The sequence below is a fragment of the Lithobates pipiens genome, unplaced genomic scaffold, assembly GCF_037356315.1.
Source record: "Lithobates pipiens isolate NorthernLeopardFrog02 unplaced genomic scaffold, aLitPip1_a1.2 Scaffold_22, whole genome shotgun sequence".
Classification (NCBI taxonomy): Eukaryota; Metazoa; Chordata; class Amphibia; order Anura; family Ranidae; genus Lithobates; species Lithobates pipiens.
This window is the reverse complement of record NW_027507784.1, coordinates 130,553,487-130,575,157: the sequence shown is the minus strand read 5'-3', so window position 1 is coordinate 130,575,157 and position 21,671 is coordinate 130,553,487. Positions and strand designations below refer to the sequence as shown.

The following is a 21,671-nucleotide window of genomic DNA, read 5'->3' as shown; positions in this document are numbered from 1 at the left end:
GTAAAAATTGTTCTTGATGAGTTTTATTTTTTATTTTTCTTCAGATAAATCCTGTAAAAAATGCAAGCTTGAGAAGATCAATGCTTTGAAAAGGTACTGGCAGTCAATGCTCTGGTAATGTGCCCCTGAATCCAGACAGTATATTAAAAGCCCTCATTATCCCCCATATAAGGAAGTTTCAAGTAATAAAACATAAATGGTTGTTTGCCTTTGTTTTTTTTTTTTTTTTTCTCTGTTTATTTTTCCCCAATCCTACTATGAAATGGGTTACTGTGGTATTCACATTAAAGGAGTTAAATGTTCACATGATCCATACTATTTCCTGGCATTCAACTTTGAGGAAGAATCTCCCCACTGCTACTTTTGCTTTGCAGTGGAACTCCAGTCTTTGTTCTGTTGCTGCTTCTAGCCTACAGTAACTGCAGTTACATGGCCATTAACCACTCACCTGCTACAAGCAATTGGGTTTCCTAAGTACTTGAAGCCTTGTTACATACCCTGTGCTTTTGGTTGCCATCCTGCCATACGGTTGCAACATTTTGGTCTTTGACACAGGGCACACAAGCTAACACTCTTATTGGCTCACTCGTTCATTTCTGGAAGTTGTTGGCCAAGCTCGCGTCATCGGAGATCCATCCATGCCCGCAGAGGGTTGTGTCTGCTTGCACTGTTGACTCCGCTCACAAGGGAGTCCATCCGATTTTGGTAAATACCCTCATTTACTATCTCTGCAAGATTTAGTCATCACGTGGTCCTTCTCTCTGGAATCTGAATATCTAGGTGTCCTTACTTCACTTATTACAGACATTGTTTCAATTTTATTTCAGAACACGATGGGACATTTGGTTTGATTGGATACTTATTTGCTTTATAGTTCATCATTTCAATATTTGATATTTTCATCATTGTATTTTTAGGGCCTTTAATCGCATCTCAGAATGGAATAAAATGCGATTTCCCTCAGGGGACCTTGAGAAGGCTGATGACGTTCTTCTCCTTCTCCTCCTTCTCCTCCTTCTCCTCCTTCTCCTCCTTCTCCTTCTCCTTCTCCTCCTCCTCCTCCTCCTCCTCCTCCTCCTCCTCCTCCTCCTCCTCCTCGGTTGATATTATCACTTTCGTGTTTTGGGTTCACTAAAACCTCCTCAAGCTGCGCATGCCTTTCCTATCCATTCATTGCTGAAAAGGCTTATATATTCTTAGTGGGATCACCCAGATAAACATTTTTTTTTCTCTTATATTCACCGACCGACACAGCTCCTCTCGTAGCCATTGGGTTGTTATGCCCACCACTAGGAGAATACTGGGCATTACTTGTTATGTAACACTCAGAACTTTCCAGTTCAGCCCAGGGGGCAGTCCCTTGGGTAACAACCCTCCAGCCTGCCATGCAGTCATTAGTTTTATTTTGCCTAGTGAAAGAGAAGGACCTAGGAACCCTGCGGGCCCATCGGTCCATGCATTTTTCGGCGGAAGCTTGACTTTTTGCGCAAGATGATTGATCCTGTGATCTGCTATCAACAGCCGGCTGGGTGACAGGCTGGATACCCTTATCCTTGTAGTCTCCCCAGTCCGGCCAGCGAGCGTGTGCAGGTCGCAGCTCCGCTCTAGGCCGGCCACGACGAAACCTCAGCTCCAGAGGTGGTTGTGAGCTTTTATGCGTGCCATCTTAGGTGTGGGCAATGGAAAGCATGCTCTCCTGGGCTTTAGCAGCCATTTTCTTTGTGTTTGTCCCTATACAGGACACCGGCTTCCATTTCCTTGAAGCTTGAACACGTTTTTCAGTGTTCTCTAGCGGCAGCATGTACTCCTGTGCTCTGACGGCCATTTTCCCTGTGTTTTATGTCCTTATGCTGGACGCTGGGCGGCCATTTTCTTGGAGCCTGAGCACACTTCAGAGCGGTTACAGCGCCATTAGCAGCTGCTTCCACCGACACAGCACTGTTTCCTCTGCACCTGTGAGCCAACAGAGACCACAGGCACTACCTGCTGGATAGCGCAGAACCCCTCAGGGTGGCGAGTCCTGCGGGAAAGAGCCCCTCAGCCAGCGGCAGTAAGGAGGGTGGGACTGTCGCTGTCCTAAGTCCCCTTTGGGTGTCAGACAGGGTAGGGTCAGCATGGCTTCAGAAACTGGTGTTTCTACCCCCGAAATCCAGGCAATTGCAATCGGGTCACCTGCGAACTGTGCAGCACCCCTGGACACCCTGACGGCGGTCCTCAATTCGTTCGTTTCCAAGATGGAGGCGGTACGTGGGTAAAAAGGTGCAAAAAAGTGGCCCCTCCCCCCATCCCCTGGGGAGAACTTTGACGCAGACTCAGGCCCTGCTGAGGCTGGTAACCCCTGTTCTGTCTTGTCAGATGACGCTGACCAGGACCGTTCGGACGGTGAGGATGAGTCCCCGTCTGGGTCCGTGCACGACAAAGCGCTTGTTGGAGCACTTATCACAGCTGTGCGTGATACCCTGAAGATTCAGGAGCCAGAAGATCCCTCTGCTGATTTAGCGGTCCCCTTTGGATCCCGTAAGCCAGCCCATTCGCACTTGTGTTGCAGACACTGAGTGGGCAAAACTGTTGCACCGCAAATTGGGAGAGCAACAGGCTTCTCCTGTCTGCGTGGTGCAGTCCTGTCTAGTGCAAGGCCTTAAGTACATTTGTGACGTGGCCCTGGATACTCTTCCTCTGTTATCCAGGGCTTCAGGGTCAGCAGTGGTGCTGAGGCACCTGATTTGGTCAAAATGTTGGTCTGCTGACCTGACATCTAAGAAAGCCCTGACTGATCTTCCCTTCCTTGACGACTGGCTTTTCGGAGCCTCGTTGGATGACGTTATTAAAAATGCCACAGGTGGTAAGAGTACCCTACTCCCACAGGCTAAGGAGCCACGCCGTAGGCAAGGGCCCTCTTTTTCCGCTCACAAACTGCTTATTTGTCCACCCGGAGCTTCGGCTAAACGTCCCCAGCCCGACAGGACGACCATGGAAGCACAGAAACGTCCCTGGAACTGCAAGCCTAACAAGCCTGCGAACAAGTGCTACCGCATGAAGGTTTGCCCCCACCCATGTCTCGGGTGGGGAGTCACCTTCGGGAGTTTGCAGCCCAGAGGTCCTCTCGACTATCTGACCAATGGGTCTGCGATCCTATTTCCTCAGGCTACAAGATAGTTTCTCTCTTGGCCGCCAAACAGGCAACCTCTTGGGGGCAGTAAGGGACCTGCTGAGTCGTGGGGTGGTTGTACCGGTTCCAGAATCTGAACATTTCCAGGTATTCTTCTCAAATCTGTTTGTAGTTCCCAAGAAGGAAGGGGTACGTCCAATCTTGGACCTAAAAGCTCTGAATCACTTTGTGAAAGTGCAGAGGTTCAGAATTGAATCGGTTCGCTCAGTAGTCGCTGCACTCCATCAAGGGGACTTGAATGTACCCATATGCCTCCGGCCTCAAAAGTTTCTGCGATTTGCAGTCGGGGAAGCCCACTACCAGTGGTATTGGCTCCAGTTTTGGCATTGCTACTGCAACGTTGGATCCCCTGACTATCTCCTCCTGAGGAATTAGAGGAGGATGTGGCGATCACCATACAGACCCTTCAAGAATTTTGGGTGGCTGTTGAACCTAAAGAAGTTGGTAATTGTAACGACCCAGCGTCTGGCGTACCTGGGCTTGCTGCTGGACTCCAGGGAAGTGAGTTTTTCTCCCTTCAAGCTGCAGACTCTCAGATCCGTGGTAAAACTGCTCATGAACAGCAAGTGGTCATCGCTCCGCTTCTGCATGCGAGTCCTGGGACTCATGGTATCCTCCTTCGAGGCAGTACCATATGCCCAGTTCCACACCAGAGTCCTGCAGAAGGAGATCTTGACAAAGTGGGACAAATCTCAGTTGTTCCTGGATCGACAGATCCAGGTGAGCTGTCATTCAGATTCCCTGAACTGGTGGCTGAGGTCCCCGGTGATTCAGTCCGGGAAGTCGTTCCTACCTCTGAAATGGACGCCAGCTTATCAGGCTGGATTGGAGTGATGGGAGTTCAGTCGGCTCAGGGCCTCTGGTCGACGGAAGAATCCAAGTTACCGATCAATCTGCTCAAACTAAGAGCGATCAGGCTATGCCTCGCCACATGGTCAATGAGACTACACGGACGTCCGATCAGGATCCAGTCTGCCACAGCCGTGGCGTTGTCTTACGTCAATCATCAAGGGGGAACAAGAAGCTCAGCCGCTGCTTGGGAGGTCGCTCACATACTTCGGTGGCAGAGCAACATGTACCGACACGTACATCCTGGGAGTGGAGAACTGGCAGACGGACTATCTGAGTCGCCAGATGCTGGACCCAGGAGAATGGGTGTTGCATCTGGAGGTATTCAGGCTACTGTGCCTGCGGTGGGGCACGCCAGACGTGGATCTTCTGGCCTCCCGTCTCAACCGGAAGGTGCAGAGTTTCGTGTCCAGGACAAGAGATCCTTGGGCAGACACGCTGGTGGCTCCATGGGATCAGTACCAGCTTGTCTATGCCTTTTCTCCACTAAAACTGTTACCACGTCTGCTCCGCAGAGTGGAAGTCGAGGGGATCCCAGTGATTCTGGTCGCCCCAGATTGGCCTCAGCGACCTTGGTACGCAGACCTAGTGCGCCTTGTGGTGACTGCCGCTACGAGAGGACCTTCTGTCTCAAGGTCCGATTTTTATTTTATTTATTTATTTTTTCCATCCTGCTTTACCATTGCTGGTTTTAACGGCGTGGCTGTTGAGGAACCGGGGTCTGTCGGAATCTGTGATCCCAACTATGCTGAAGGCACAAATCTTCTAGGAAGATATATCATCGTACCTGCATGGCCTACATCTCCATGTGTGATTAGAAAGAATGACATAAGCGCTCCTTTGCTTTATATCTAGGATCCTGCTGTTTCTTCAGCAAGGAGCAGACCAGAAATTGGCGGTAAGCACCATTAAAGGGCAAATATCGGCATAAAGGACAAAATTAAGAGATCAAACTGAAGGATACCACATCTCAAATGCTAAAAAAGAAACAGGCAAATATCGACCTTGGTCTTTTTTTCAGCGATCCCTGGCGTCTCACTCATTAGTGAGTACTTTTTTGTTCAGGGGGTGCGACATGTTCTCCCTCCGGTGCATCCACCGTTATCCCCGTGGGATCTGAACCTGGAGTTATCTGCGCTTCAAAAATCGCCTTTTGAAAATATCAGGGAGATTCCCCTGTGGTCTTTCTAGTGGCCATCACATCGGCCAGGAGGGTTTTCGAAGCTGGCGGCTTTGTCATGCAAGTGGCCTTATCTGGTTATCCACAAGGATAAGGTAGTGTTGCATCCGCAACTGTCCTTTCTGCCAAAAGTGGTCTCGGCTTTTCATATCAATGAGGACATTGTGTTACCATCTCTGTGTCCTAAGCCAATACACCCTAAGGAAGTGGCCCTTCACGCTCTGGACATGGTTCGGGCTCTAAAGGTATATTTGTCTGCCACTGCTTCCTTTCGGAATTCAGACTCACTGTTTGTTTCGGTGGCTGGTCCAAAGAAAGGCATGGCAGTCTTGTCGGCCACCATTTCCAGGTGGATCAGACAGATTGTAGTGCAAGCCTATGCCTTGAAAGGGCAGGTGCCACCTTTTTCGGTCACGGCCCATTCCACAAGGGCAATCAGAACGTCTTGGGCCTTCAAACACCAAGCGTCTGTCGCTCAAGTGTGTAAATCTGCGACCTGGTCGTCTGTCCACACGTTTACCAAGTTCTACAAGGAAGACGTCGGTGCATCGGCGGCTGCATGTTTTGGCCGCAAGGTTTTGCAGGTGGCCGTATAGTTGCAATTGAATATGCAATGTGTTTTTTGTTTTCTTCCTGTTTTTACAAAAAAAAAAAACAGTACCCTAAGGCTCGGTTCACACAGGGGGCGACACGACTTGCCGCGCAGCGACCTCAGCGGCGACTTGCAAATTACTTCTGTATAGAAGTCAATGCAAGTCGCCCGAGGTCGCCCAAAAGTAGTACAGGAACCTTTTTTCTAAGTCGGAGCGACTCGAGTCGCTCCTCTTAGAACGGTTCCGTAGTACAGAACGGGGGCGACTTGTCGGGTCGCGGCACGGCAAGTCGTGTCGCCCCCCTGTGTGAACCGAGCCTAAGTTAATGCACGGTTGCATTAATTACCGCAGGTTTTGGTGCGGTTGAGGTTGGTTCCTCCCTGTTGAGGTGTACCCTGGTTTTTGTGGTGTTTTTTTCCACGCATTGTTTTTTGTGGGTAAAGTTTTCACTTGCCATGGTGATTGAAGTTTTATGCTGGTTTTCCCACCCCTCGTTTTGGCACTGCTTGGGGACATCCCAATTGCTGAGAAAGCTGTGTCGGTCAGTGAATATAAGAGAAAATAGGATTTTTTTTTTTTGTATTCACCGTAAAATCCTTTTCTCTGTAATATACCGACCGACACAGCACCCGCCCCTCCTTTTTTCTCTTTACGTTATACTGTTGACATACTGATGACTGCATGGCCGGCTAGAGGGTTGTTACCCAAGGGACCTGGGTGGAACTGGAAAGTTCTGAGTGTTACATAACAAGTAATGCCTAGTATTCTCCTAGTGGTGGGCACTAATGGCAAAGAGAGGAGCTGTGTCGGTCGGTGAATTACAGAGAAAAGGATTTTACGGTGAGTACAAAAAAATCTCTCACCCCCCCCCCCCCCCGTAAAGTTTAAACTTTTTCCTATGGAGGAAAAATGCACTAAATGTGGGAGATACCAAATGTCGCTGCTATATCCTCTGTGAATGAAAGTTTGACTTGTCCGGTAGACTATGCTCAAATCCTTAGGGATCCAACGTATAAAAAGTTGGCAATTACTCTTAAAAAAAAAAAAAAAAAACACTTTTTTTTTCTTTCTGATGTCTCAACCTGCACTAGCAGCAATTGTCAGTCCTTGAGAGACCAGTCTGAACAGGTGCTCAAGGTTATTCCTGATCAGCAAGCCAGGATTTAGCCTAGTTACTATCGGCATTATGTTTGGCAATAGATACCATGAGAGGTTCTATTCTTCAAGCCTCGCGCCTTACACTTGACTGGTGCATAAGCATAGAATCTTATGGTTGAAAAATTGGTCAGACGAATCGTTATGCAAAGCTCCTGGCTAGTTTTCCTTTTTTACGGTGAACGGCTGTTTAGGGATGATTTGGATAAATACATCCAAAAAGCTTTTTTAGTGCAAAAAGTATCCTTTTGCTAGTTTTGAAGAGGAGTAAACGTATTTCATTTAAACAAGCTCCTTCTCCATTGCCACGAGCATCAGCTTCCAGGCAGTCACGACGGCCTCCGCCGACAAGTTCAAGAAGGAAATTGGAGCCTCCTTATGAGGGGGCACCTTTGCTAGCTCGAGTGGGGGTAGACTTCTGCAGTTCCCAAGGGTCTAGCAGGAAGAGTGTCGGAAGCTATGGCAAAATTACCCTGAAATTGCCTGATCTCATCTGATCTGAGGCTAAGCAGGGTCGGGTCTGGTCAGTACCTTGATGGGAGACCGCCTAGGAATGCCAGGTGCCGTAGGCTGCAGATGGGGCACTTCCTCCATAACTCTAGGGTAGAAACTTGATTTCCGAAGGTTCCTGCCTCTTCATTTTCTCAGACTCCGGAGGAAAAGAAGTCTCTCTTTCAAGCGTTGGACCATCTTTTGACTCAAAAGATTGATCTTACTGGTTCCCATGCAAGAGCAGGGATTGGGGTTTTATTTAAACCTTTTCATGGTACCAAAATCAAATGATTATGTCAGACCCATTCTAGATCTCAAATATCTAAACCGGTTCTGAATATCCACTCTTCCCGCATGGCGTCAATCCGATCAGTGGTCTCCATCCTACGAGGTGGAGAACTTCTAGCGTCAATAGACATCAGGGATGCATACCTCCCATGTACCTATGTTTCCCGCTCACCAGAAATATCTACATTTCTATCAGGAACCATGAGACAGACAGAAGTACAATCAAATCGCACTTGTTTATTAATAAAAAATAAAAAGGTAAATAGGAAAAAGCGTAGTCAAGCATAGCCAGAGTCCAGTAGCCAGCCAGTCCAAAGTTCATAAACCAGATCGGGTAATCAGCCAGTCCAGACGTCAGGGATCCAAAGAGAGCAACTGCAAGCAGTGAGCTGGAAGGCTTTAAATAGGCAGGTCAGATGAGCATCATCGGGAACAGCTGGTAACTGTGGAAAGAGAAGAGAGCTGGCAATAGCCGACACCTGAGCGGCAAGCCCAGAGGAGGAAGGGCTAAGCCAGCCCTGACAGTACCCCCCCAATGACCCCTCTCACTCGGAGGGCCACCGGGCTTGAGGGGAAACTGTCTATGGAACTCGAGGAGGACAGGGGCATGTACGTCAGAGAATGAAACCCAGGAGCATTCCTCCGGACCGTACCCCTTCCAATGCACCAGGTACTGTATGCGCTCACGGAACCTACGGGAGTCAACAATGGATTGTACCTCATACTCCTCATGGTTCTCAACCTGAATAGGGTGAAGACGTGGCACCGAGGTGGTAAATCGGTTACAGACCAACGGTTTCAATAAGGAGACGTGAAACACATTTGAGTTACGCATACTAGGAGGAAGGTCCAACGCGTAAGCTACTGGGTTAATCCTGCGAAGGATACGGAAAGGCCCAATAAACCAAGGTGCAACTTCAGAGGGAACACAAAGCCAGAGGTTGCGAGATCACAGCCAGACCCTGTCCCCAACCTGGTAGGAAGGCGCAGGCAGGCGTCTGCGGTCAGCATGGAGTCTGTACCTATCATTAGCATGACGCTAAGCCTCCTGGACTTGTACCCAAGTGGAACGAAGACCACGGAGATGCTCCTCTAACGCAGCAATACTCTGCGGAACAAACGAGTCGGGCAACATGGAAGGTTGGAAACCATAATTCGCCATAAATGGAGACAATTCAAGGCACTTTTGTGAGCAAACTCTGCCCAAGGTAATAGGTCAGACCAATTGTTATGATGGTCAGAAATATAGCAACGTAGGAATTGCTCCAAGGACTGATTGGCTCGTTCTTCGGCCCCATTAGACTGCGGGTGATACGCAGAAGAGAACGCAAGCTGGATTCCCAACTGTGCACAAAAGGCTTGCCAGAACCGGGAGACAAACTGACTGCCCCTATCTAAGACAATCACCTTGGGTAGCCCATGTAAGCGAAAGATCTCCCGAGCAAAAATGGAAGCCAGTTACTTAGAGGTGGGAAACTTCTTAAGTGGAATAAAGATGTGTCATTGTGAGAACCGGTCAACCACCATAAGGATAACAGTGTTGCCTTGGGAGTTGGGCAATTTCACAATGAAATCCATAGACAGGTGAGTCCAGGGCCTCTCTCCATTGGGTTTGGGTTGTAGGAGGCCCACTGGAAGGCGTTGTGGAGTCTTACTCTGAGCACACACGGGACAGGCAGCTACGAAGCCAGTAACATCATCCCGTAGACTAGGCCACCAGCATTGTTGGGAGATGGCCCAAATGAGTTGATTCTTCCCAGGATGGCCAGCTGCCTTCGGAGAATGGTAAGTCTGGAGCACTACAGTACGGAGACTCTCTGGGACAAAGCAGCGGTCACAAGGTTTATCAGGAGGAGCATGGACCTGAGCAGCAAGAATTTTGTCACCCAAAGGAGAAGTAAGACTGGTGCGAACCGTAGCCAAGATATGATCAGGAGGAATCATAGGAACTGGAACCGACTCCGACTTGGAAGTGGAGGAAAATTGTCGTGACAAGGCATCAGCCCTTACATTCTTAATACCGGGTAAGAATGAGACAATGTAATTAAAGCTTGACAAGAAAAAAGCCCATCGCGCCCTTCTGGGAGAGAGTCGCTTAGCCTCAGACAAGAATGTAAGATTCTTATGGTCAGTAAGAATAAGAACGGGCACAGTGGTACCTTCAAGGAGATGTCTCCATTCTTTCAGGGCTAAAATGATCGCCAACAACTCTGTCACCAATCTCATAATTGCACTCAGCAGGTGACAATTTCTTGGAAATGTAACCACACGGATGCATAGCGCTCTCAGAGTTAGGGCGTTGAGACAGAAGGGCACCAACTCCAGTCTCGTAAGCATCAACTTCTAGGATAAAAGGCAACGTAGGATCAGGATGTGCCAACACGGGAGCAGAAACAAAGGCAGCCTTGAGAGTCTCAAAGGCCTTAACGGACTCTGGAGACCAACTCTGTGGGTTACCGTCCTTTCTGGTCATATCAGTCAGAGGCTTGACCAGAGACGAGAAGTTAAGAATAAACTTCTGATAGTAGTTGGCAAAGCCCAGGAAACGCTGCAGAGGACGTAAACCCACGGGTCGAGGCCACTGTAGGCCTGCCGACAGTTTCTCTGGGTCCATCGAATAACCAGCAGATGGAACTCGCACTTCTCCAGTTTACAATAGAGATTGTTCTCTTAGTTTCTGAAGTACACAACAGACATCTGTGCGGTGGCTCTCCAGGGACTTGGAAAATATGAGGATATCATCGAGATAAACCACCACACACAATTGCAACAAATCTCGGAGGACATGGTTAATTCCTGGAAAACTGCCGGGGGCTTACAAAGGCCAAAAGGCATTACCAGGTATTCATAATGGCCTGTTCTGGTATTAAATGCAGTTTTCTACTCGTCGCCCGCCTTAATGCGCACGAGATTGTATGCCCCTCAGGTCAAGCTTTTTGAAAACCGTTGCTCCCTTGAGGCGGTCAAATCTGTAATCAATGTAATCGGGTAGGCATTCTTAATCGTGACACGATTGAGACCCCTATAATCTATAGAAGGTCTCAGTTCACCGCTCTTCTTTTTCACAAAGAAGAAACCAGCACCAGCAGGAGACGAGGACTTGCGGATGAAACCTCGAGAAAGTGCATCAGCAACATGCTCCCCCATGGCCTTATCCTCCAAGACCGACAAAGGGTAAACCCGGTCACGAGGAGGTATGGCACCAGGTTGAAGGTCAATTGCGCAATCATAAGGCCGGTGTAGAGGCAAACTACCGGCTTGACCTTTATCAAAGACATCGCCAAAATCACAGTACTCCTCCGGCAGGGAGGGGAGTGAAGAGGTGCACAGGACCTTGGATACCTTCAGGAAGCATGTCTCACTGCATTGTGGTGACCAGGAGAGAACCTCAGCACGGAGCCAATCAAAAGAGGGGTTGTACCTCTGTAACCAAGGATAACCAATAACCAGCGGAAATCTGGGTGAGGAAATAACTTGGAATTGGATTATCTCATGGTGAAGAGCCCCCTACGGCCAGACAATGGAACCATCTCATGAGTCACGAGGGCAAGCTGTAAAGGTCTCCAGTCAAGAGCCGCCAATGGCAAGTGGAGTGTCACGCAGCTGCAGCTGAATCGAGTGCTGCGAAACAAATGCAGCATCAATGAACAGGCCTGCAGCCTCAGAGTCGATTAGCACCTGTATCTCGATGGACGACTCGGCCCCAAGAAAGGGTGACCAAAACCAGGGGCTTATCCTTCTGGATAACTGGGGACGAAACAACGCCACCTAAGGTCTGTCCATGACAGGACCTCAAGGTTCGGGCGTTCCCTGGACGGGTAGGACAGGACTTCAAAAAGTGAGCTGCCTGGCCACAATAAAGGCACACTCTCTCCCTCCTCCTAAAGGCTCTCTCATCCGCAGAGAGACGCGTGAAGCCCAGGTGCATGGGTTCATTTTCACTGACCAACTCGGTACCAGGAGGCATGGGAGGTGAGGGAGGCATGGGGGGGGACTACATAGCTTGGAGGCAAACGTACAGGGGGCTTCCACAAGCGCTCCTTAGAGTTTTTCTCTGAGTCTGGAGTTAATGAGGATGGCAAACGAGATCAAACTCTCCAACTCGGTGGGTATATCTCGGGCTGCTATCTCATCCTTGATGGAATCCGAGAGACCATGAGAAAAAGCAGCCACGAGGGCTTCATTGTTCCAAGCAACCTCTGCTGCCAGAGTACGGAATTCAATGGCATAGTCGGCAACAGTTCTCGTACTCTGATGGACATGAGGCACTTGGCAGCAAAAGCGGAGCGTGCGGGAACGTCAAAAACCCTTTTAAAGGAGGCCACAAACTGAGGTTAACTCAAGACAACAGGGTTTTGCGTCTCCCATAGAGGGTTAGCCAAGGCCAAGGCTTTCTCAGAAAGCAAAGATATCACAAAACCTACTTTTGCTTCTGTCCGTGAGAAACGCCTGGGGCAGCATTTCGAAGTATATCTCAACCTGATTGAGAAACCCTGTGTATTGAACTGGATCGCCCCCAAATCGCTGGGGAAGCGGAGCAGAGCCAGACATAGAGGTAATACTCGAGGCGGGTGCCTGCACAGAGACTGGCGCAGCAGCAGGGACGGCCTGCGACTCGGGTTGTACTGGAGCGTTTGTAACGCCAAGGCAAACTGATCCATGCGGTGATCTTGCTCATCCAATCTGGAAAAAATATTACCAACAAGTGGATTGACTATGTTCTGAATTCATGACCTTCGTGTACCATCAGGAACCATGAAACAGACAGAAGTACAATCAAATCACACTTGTCTATTAATAAAAAGGTAAATTGGGAACAAGCGTAGTCAACCATAGCCAGAGTCCAGTAGCCAGATCGGGTAGTCGTCCAGTCCAAAGTTCATAAACCAGATCGGATAATGAGCCAGTCCAGATGTCAGGGATCTAAGGAGAGCAACTGTGAGCAGGATAGAAGCCAGGAGGGATGTCGGCAAGCCAGTCTTGAAACAAACAGCAGGAGATGGTTCCTGGTGATGTGACCAACGCGATGGCAAAAGAGTGAGCTGGAAGGCTTTAAATAGGCAGGTCAGACGAGCATCATCGGGAACAGCTGGTAACTGGAAAGAGAAGAGAGCTGGCAATAGCCGAAAGCTGAGCGGCCAGCCCAGAGGAGGAAGGGCTAAGCCAGCCCTGACTATTTCGATTTAGAAAATCTTCTTTTTCAGTTTGTTGCTCTGCCTTTCGGTCTAGCTACTACACCTCAAGTATTTACAAAGGTCTAGCCCCTCCTGTAGCTGGAATAAGGCTCCAAGGGATAACTATTATAGCTTACCTAGACTATCTGCTCTTGATACACCAGTCGGTAACCCGCTTAGACCAAAGTATGGTCTACAGTCAACTACCTGGAATACCAAGGTCAGATTCTCAACCTTGAGACATCCTCCTTAAAAAACTATCAAGGAGATTGGAATACTTGGGCTGTATCAATAATCAGACCCAGAAAAAAAGTATTCTTACCCCAGGCGAAGATCAGTGCCATGAAGGAACTGATTCAGATGGCCATAGCAAAGAAGAATCCTATTCAACTTTTGCATGAGGTTGTTGGGAAAGATGGTGGCTTCATTCAAGGTCATTACTTATGCTCAGTTTCATTTGAGGCTGCTGTATTTTGTCGGCTTGGAACAAGTAGGTCCAAGTTCTAGATTTCCCAATGTGTCTCTCTCCAGAGTGCACCGGAGCCTCAGATGGTGGTTGATAACCAAGAATCGACAGGAGGGAAAATCTTTCCCATCAGCTACCTGGAAGATGGTAACAGCAGATGCCAGCCTTTTGAGTTGGGGAGCAGTCCCGGAAGAAGCAACTGTCCCAGGGAAATAGTCCAGATCAAAAATAACCTTGCCCATCAATATTCTAAAGATCCAGCCAGTGCACTTGGCCATGAGGGCCTGGATGTTCAGGTTATGGAATTATCCTGTCAGGATCCAATCCCACAATACTACAGCAGTGGCCTATATCAATCACCAAGGGGGCACGACAAGTCGCGCGGCCCAGAGAGGTGAATTGCAGTGCCTTGCGAAAGTATTCGGCCCCCTTGAACTTTTTAACCTTTTGCCACATTTCAGGCTTCAAACATAAAGATATATAAAATTTTAATTTTTTATGAAGAATCACCAAAAAGTGGGACACAATTGTGAAGTGGAACGAAATCTATTGGATATTTTAAACTTTTTTAACTAATAAAAAAATGAAAAGTGGGGCGTGCAAAATTATTCGGCCCCCTTGCGTTAATACTTTGTAGAGCCACCTTTTGCTGCGATTACAGCTGCAAGTCGCTTGGGGTATGTCTCTATCAGTTTTGCACATCGAGAGACTGAAATTCTTGCCTATTCTTCCTTGCAAAACAGCTCGAGCTCAGTGAGGTTGGATGGGAGAGTGTTTGTGAACAGCAGTTTTCAGCTCTTTCCACAGATTCTCGATTGGATTCAAGTCTGGACTTTGACTTGGCCATTCTAACACCTGGATACGTTTATTTGTGAACCATTCCTTTGTAGATTTTGCTGTATGTTTGGGATCATTGTCTTGTTGGAAGATAAATCTCCGTCCCAGTTTCAGGTCTTTTGCAGACTCCAACAGGTTTTCATCCAGAATGGTCCTGTATTTGGCTGCATCCATCTTCCCCTCAATTTTAACCATCTTCCCTGTCCCTGCTGAAGAAAAGCAGGCCCAAACCATGATGCTGCCACCACCATATTTGACAGTGGGGATGGTGTGTTGAGGGTGATGAGCTGTGTTGCTTTTACGCCAAACATATCGTTTTGCATTGTGGGCAAAAAGTTCGATTTTGGTTTCATCTGACCAGAGCACCTTCTTCCACATGTTTATTGTGTCTCCCAGGTGGCTTGTGGCAAACTTTAGACGAGACTTTTTATGGATATCTTTGAGAAATGTCTTCTTGCCACTCTTCCATAAAGGCCAGATTTGTGCAGTGTACGACTGATTGTTATCCTATAGACAGACTCTCCCACCTCAGCTGTAGTTCTCTGCAGTTCATCCAGAGTGATCATGGGCCTCTTGGCTGCATCTCTGATCAGTCTTCTCCTTGTCTGAGCTGAAAGTTTAGAGGGACGGCCAGGTCTTGGTAGATTTTCAGTGGTCTGATACTCCTTCCATTTCAAAATGATCGCTTGCGCAGTGCTCCTTGGGATGTTTAAAGCTTGGGAAATCTTTTTGTATCCAAATCTGGCTTTAAACTTCTCCACAACAGTATTACGGACCTGCCTGGTGTGTTCCTTGGTCTTCATGATGCTCTCTGCGCTTTCAACAGAACCCTGAGACTATCACAGAGCAGGTGCATTTATACAGAGACTTGATTACGCACAGGGGGATTCTATTTATCACCATCAGTCATTTAGGACAACATTGGATCATTCAGAGATCCTCGCTGAACTTCTGGAGTGAGTTTGCTGCACTGAAAGTAAAGGGGCCGAATAATTTTGCACGCACCACTTTTCAGTTTATTTGCTAAAAAAGTTTAAAATATCCAATAGATTTCGCTCCACTTCTCAATTGTGTTCCACTTGTTGGTGATTCTTCACAAAAAATAAAATTTTTATATCTTTATGTTTGAAGCCTAAAATGGGGCAAAAGGTTGAAAAGTTCAAGGGGGCCGAATACTTTCGCAAGGCACTGTATATGTTAACTTGGGCAGAAAACAATGTACCTTACCTAACGGCAGTCTTAATTTCGGGAATGGAAGATTGGCAGGCAGACTACTTGAGTCGCCAGCAGTTGTTCCCGGGACACTGTTCCCTTCACCCCAATATCTTCCTGGCAATATGCCAAAGATGGGATATCCCAGACTTGCGTCCAGGTTCAACAATCAAATCTACAACTTTGTGTCAAGAACAAGGGATCTGCTAGCGTGCGGAACAGATGTCTTGGTATTCCCGTGGAATCAGTTCTCACAGATTCATGCATTTCCTCCTATTCTGCTGTTTCCACGACTGCTTTGCAGAATCAAGCAGGAAGGGATATCGGGGATTCTTGTTGCCCAGAAGATCTTGGTATGCAGAGATAAGGATGGCGGTTGGCGTCCCATGGACCATACCACCACGTCCAGACCTCTCGCAAGGTATGCAATCCTACCTTACAAACGCTAAATTTAATGGTTTGGCTGTTGAATCCCACATTCTGAAGAAGCGTGGGCTGTCGGGTCCAGTGGTATTTACCTTGATTAATGCAGGGAGCCGGCTTCCAGAAACATAGATCGGAGTCTAGAAAGCATATGTCTCCTGGTGTGAATCCAGGGGTTTGCACCCCAGGGAGTATGTCATAGGTAGAATCCTTGACTTTCTGTAGATTGGGTTAGAAATGAAGCTGGCCTTGTCCGTATTTCAACAACCACTTGCTTCATATTCTTTGGTTTGTAGCTTATTCAGGGGGTAAAGCGGCTTAATCTTCCGGTTGTCCCTCCTGAACCCTTGGGACTTGATGGGCTTTGTTGGCAGATACTGCTGTAGAAACGGTGAGAACAACTGCCAAGTCGGCGGCTTTACTAAACTGCGCTAGAAGAGCCCTTTGGGTTAAAACGTGGGTTGGAGATTTTACCGCTAAATCTCGACTCTGCGGTATATTGTTTGAGGGCTCCCTGCTCCTCGGCTCTGGCCTACAACAGGTCCTGTCCCGATCCACAGAAAAGGGCAAGAAATTCCCTACAAAACCCAAGAGGAATAAAGGTAAGACTTTTTTTGAGGGCCTTCCTGCAAAAAGCCAGTTTAAGGGTAATAGAGAGCAGAGGAAAAAGTGGGGGTTCAGTAAGGGCAAGGAAAAAGGTGGAATCCTATTTTCTGGGTCCAGACCTTCCAACTAGGAAGCCAAATTATGCCAACATAAAGGTTGGTGCAAGGCTCTCTTGATTTCTCCCCCAATGGGAGAAGATCAGAGTCCTTGCATTCTAAATCTCGTAAGAAAAGGTTAAGGTTCTGGTCACCCCGCTTCCCCAAACTTCCTCATTACCTGTCTCCCCAAGGATCCGCTGAAAGCAAGGTCACTTTTGGGGAGTGTCCACGACCTCGCAGAACAGGAGGTCATTGTTCCTGTTCCCATGTGTCAGATTGCCCTAGGGATTTATTCCCACATTTTTGTTGTTCCGAAACCATCGGGCAAGTTTCGGCTGATTATAAACCTACGGAAGCTGAACCAGTACTTGCTATACAAATGGAGAGTAGCTATATGGTCGGGAGACACCTTCAGAGGGGAGTCTTTATGATCACATTAGATCTGAAAGATGCTTATTTGCATGTCCCTATTGCCCTTTACCATCCGAAGTACCTGCGATTTGCAGTACGGACAGGGCAGGGTGTACAACATTGGCAGTTCAGGGCACCCCCCCTTCGGCCTAGCAGTCAGTCTGAGAAACTTTACCATGGTACTCGCCGAGGTGGTGTCTTTTCTGCACCTCTAGGGGATAGCCTTGATCCCGTACTTGGACGATATGCTGATTTACAGCCCAGCCCTAGAACAGCTCTGGTTAGAGCGAGACAGTGTTGTACATTCTAGATTCCCTGGGTTGGATGGTCAGCCGAGAGAAATCCTCCCTGGACCCCTCGCAGTCCATGGTGTTCGTAAGGTACCAGATAGACTCTGTGGCCTAAAGATTTTTTCTTCCTCGAGAAAAAAATCTCAAAGGTACAGGGGGTGGTGTCAGCTGTCCACGAGACCAGAGAGGCCTCTTTAAGGACCATTATGAGAGTGTTGGGGTTTATGTCATCCTGCACCCCCAGCAGTCCCCTGGGCCCAGCTCCACTCCCGGGGCTCCAGGGATTCCTTCTCTCCTCCTGGGATGGGAGAAGAGAATCTCTGGACATGAGTACATCTCTTAGAAGAGGTAAAAAGCTTGCTAGACTGGTGGCTCTATCCGATCGACCTATCGGGGGGTCAAGAACAAGATCCAATAAGCATAACGGACGCAGGTGCCTGGGGCTGGGGAGCTCACTTGGGAGATTGCTACACCCAGGGTCCCTGGGACCGGAAGCAAAGCTTCCTCAAATTTCAGGGAGCTTCTGGCAATCGGAATGACGTTAAGCTTTTTCGAGAACCATGGTCCGAGGCAGGGAAGTACAAATCTTTTCGGAGAATGCGGTGGCGATGTCCTACCTGAATCACCAAGGAGGGACAAGGTCCTGCAGGTTTATGACACTGACTCAGGAGATCCTGGGGGAAGCAGAGAAGAATATTTTCTGTCTCGGTAGTCCATATAAAAGGGTCCCTCAATCTTCAGACAGACTTCCTCAGCAGGCAGCCCATTCATCAAGGAAAGTGGGAGCTAAACAAGGAGGTTTTTCTCTCTGGTAAGCCAACATTATTGCAAACAAGAGATAGATTTGTTTGCTTGCAAGATGAACAGGAAAGTTCGGAAGTTCTCTCACCAGGGAACAGGGTTCCTGGGGGGTAGGTGCCTTAGCCCAGAACTGTGATTTTGGCCTGGCGTATGCATTTCCTCCCCTAGTACTCATTCCCCGGGTGTTACAGAAGCTGTCCCAGTCGCACAGATGCCTCATTCTGATTGCACCCGGGTGGCCGAAGTGGGCTTGGTTCCCCACCCTGAAGAGGTGGTCAATTGCTCCTCCGTTGCATCTCCTGTTCCGACGCGATCTCCTCTGCCAGGGTCCAGTCGTTTATCCCAATCCGGGGTTACTTTCACTGATGGCCTGGTTTTTTGAGAGGGAGATTCTCAGCATTAGGGGATATACGGAGAAGGTGAGTGATACGCTTTTGCTTAGTAGAAAACCAGTCACTAGACAGATCTATGAAAAGGTCTGGAAGATCTTCTCCCGCTTGACTCAGCCTAGGGAAGGCACTCTCCAAACAGTCCCGACAGTATTGTAATTCCTTCAGTATGGGGTGGACCAGGGTTTAGCGGTCGACACCCTCAGGGTCCAGGTGGCAGCCCTATCAGTGTTCATTGACAATAGACTGGCTCGGAACCCCCTTGTAAAAAGATTGACAGCTAGGGAAAGGTTAACCCCGGTAAAGACAATCAGGTTTCCACCGTGGGATTTGTCCCTGGTACTGGACGCCCTAACGAAAGGGCCTTTTTGAGCCAGTGGCTCAAATTTCATTTAAATTTCTTTTCCTTTAAGATGGCCTTTTTTCTGGTCATCACCACAGCCAGAAGGATTGGCGACTTGCAGGCTCTGACTATTAAAGCACCCTTTTCTATTATGTTCACAGACTGACACAGCTCCTTTCTTAGACCATCGGGTTGTTACGCCACCTTCAGGAGAGGACTAGGCAGAACATGTTATACCAAATCCAGAACTTTCTAGTTCCGCCCACGGGGCGGTCCCTTAGGTAACAACCCCCCAGTCTGCCTCCTGCAGCCTCAGTTTTTTTCTGCCAAGTGAAGAAGGACCTAGGATTTTTTTTTTTTTTGCAGAAGTTTGCCTTTTGCGCAAGATTAGGATCCTTTGATCTGCTATCAAGAGCCGGCTGGGTACCTTTATCCTCTGTCTTCCCAGCCTGGCCAGCGAGTGTATGCAGACCAGAGCTCCGCACTGGGTCAGCCATAGATAGGGGCTGGGGGGGGGGGGGGGGAGTTGGCTCTCAAATCGGGTGAGGACTGCTCTGGGTAGCTGTGCCCTGGATGTCTGTAGGTCTCTCCCCTGGGTGCTTGGAGGATGTGTCTGCTGACTGCTGTAGCGCTGTTTTCCGCCATTTCCTCTGCCTGTTTTCACGGTCCCTCATTGCATACAGTGCTCGGCGGCCATTTTGGGTGTGACCAGGGAGCAGCATGGTCTGACTCCATTTTACTGTAGTCCGGTGGCCGTTTTACCTATGATTTATGTCCTTTATACTGGACGCTCGGCGGCCATTTTGTTGAAGACTGAACGTTTTTCATGTTCAGCTCTGTACAGTGGGGTTCAGCACAGCACGGTTTTCTCTCACAAGCATTTTGGAGCTGATACAGGATGCGGGCACACCTAGCTGGACAGCGCAGAACTCGGTCAGGGTGGTGAGTCCTGCGGTGGGTTCCCCTCAGCCAGCAGCAGTTAGGGTGGGACCATCACTGTCCTAAGTCCCCAACAGGTGGCAGATAAGGTAGGGTCAGCATGGCTCCAGAAACTGGTGTTTCTTCCCCTGAAATCCAGGCAATTGCAACCAGTTCGCCTGCAGACAGTGCAGTGCCTCTGGACACTTTGTCGGCGATCCTTAATACGTTAGTTGCCAAGATGGAGGCGGTGCATGGGCGCAAAGGTGGTAAAGAAACGGCCCCTGCCCCCATCCTCCGGGGAGAGCTCTGACACAGACTCTGGCTCCGCTGAGGCTGGCGACCCCTGCTCTGTCGTTTCAGATGACGCTGACCATGACCGATCGGACAGTGAGGATGAGTCCCCGGTCCGTGTCCATGCGCTATAAAGCACTTGTTGGAGCACTTATCACGGCTGTGCGTGATACACTGAAAATTCAGGAGACAGCGGAGCCCTCTGCTGATGTAGTGGTCCCTTTTGGGTCCCGTAAGCCAGCCCATACACCAAAGGTGTTTCCGCATCTGACTTGTTTTGATAAGTTCATATACAAGGAATGGGGTCGACCGCAATGGACCTTTTTGGTCCCCAAATGCATGGCGGTGTGTTACCCCTTTTGAGGAGAGCCTTCTCAAAAAATAGTCGGCTCCTCCGGTCATGGTCCCCCCCATTATCCAGGTTAAACAAAGTAACCACGATCCTGGTAGAGGGGACTCCTATCTTTATGGACCCTACGGACAGGAAGGCCGAGGCAGTGGCCCGTTCCTTGTTTTCGGTTGTGGGGTCAGCAATGTGACCAGTACTGGCATCCGCACTTGTGTTGCAGACACTTACGGAGTGGGCAAAACTTTTGCACCGCAAATTGGAGCAACAGGCATCTCCTGTCTGCGTGGAACTAGCAGACCAGTTAGTTTGCAATCCTTAATTATGTTTGTGACATGGCCCTGGATACCCTCCCTGTTATCCAGGGCTTCAATGTCAGCAGTGGTGCTGAGGCACCTGATTTGGCTAAAATGCTGGTCGGCTGACCAGGCATCTAAAAAAGCCCTGACGGATTTACCCTTCCTTGGCGAGCGGGTCTTTGGAGCCTCATTGGATGAAATGATTAAAAATGCCACAGGTGGTAAGAGTACTCTACTCCCACAGGCCAGGAAGGCTAAGGAGCCACGCTGTAGGCAAGGGCCCTCATTTTCTGATCATAAAAGACTTTTTCGCCTGCCCGGTGCTTCGTCGAAACGTCCCCAGGAGGACCTCTGAAGGACAAAAACGTCCCCGAAACTACAAGCCTGCGAGCAAAAGTGCTACCACATGAAGGTTTGCCCCTGCCCGCAACATGGCTGGGGGGGGTCGCCTTCGGGAGTTTGCAGCCTGGTGGGCCTCTCTGCTGTCCGACCAATGGGTCTGCAATCTGATTTCCTCCGGCTAAAAGATAGAGTTCCTCTCTTGGCCACCAAACGTATTTTTCCCCTCCAGCATACCCGTAATCCCGGCTCGCCGGGAGGTCCTAATGGAGGCGGTAAGGGACCTGCTGAGTCGCAGGGTGATAGTTCTTGTTCCGGAGCCGGAAACATTCCAGGGGTTCTACTCCAATCTGTTTGTCGTCCCCAAAAAGGAAGGGATATGTCCAATCTTGGACCTAAAAGCCCTCAATTACTTTGTAAAAGTAAAGAGGTTCAGAATGGAATTAAGCCAAAAAATAAAGCTGCGCTAAAACTTATAAAGTGAAAAAACGAAAGAAATGATATTGTGACATATTAAATCCTAGTATCACATACTAAACAATGTGTGTAACCAAAAATTGTGCAAAAATTATTCAAAATTAAAACACATAAAATGTCCAGGGGGAAGAGAAACGCAAAGAAATAAATAAATTCAGTCCATTGAAGTGACTCTTTAAAACACCCTTTAGATGTATAGCAGGTGCGCCCAAAGAGAGAGTT

The 21,671-nt window shown here is 48.7% G+C and overlaps 1 protein-coding gene across 2 annotated transcripts in view; it reads left to right on the top strand.

Moving 5' to 3' along the window:
• The window catches only part of RBM44 (RNA binding motif protein 44), a 444,878-nt gene that overhangs the window by 31,379 nt on the left and 391,828 nt on the right, over positions 1-21,671 (top strand). For both annotated transcript variants that reach the window (XM_077448311.1, XM_077448312.1), the window contains exon 3: positions 45-93. In XM_077448311.1, the coding sequence (XP_077304437.1) occupies positions 45-93 (49 nt within the window). The remainder of the gene's footprint in view (positions 1-44; positions 94-21,671) is intronic.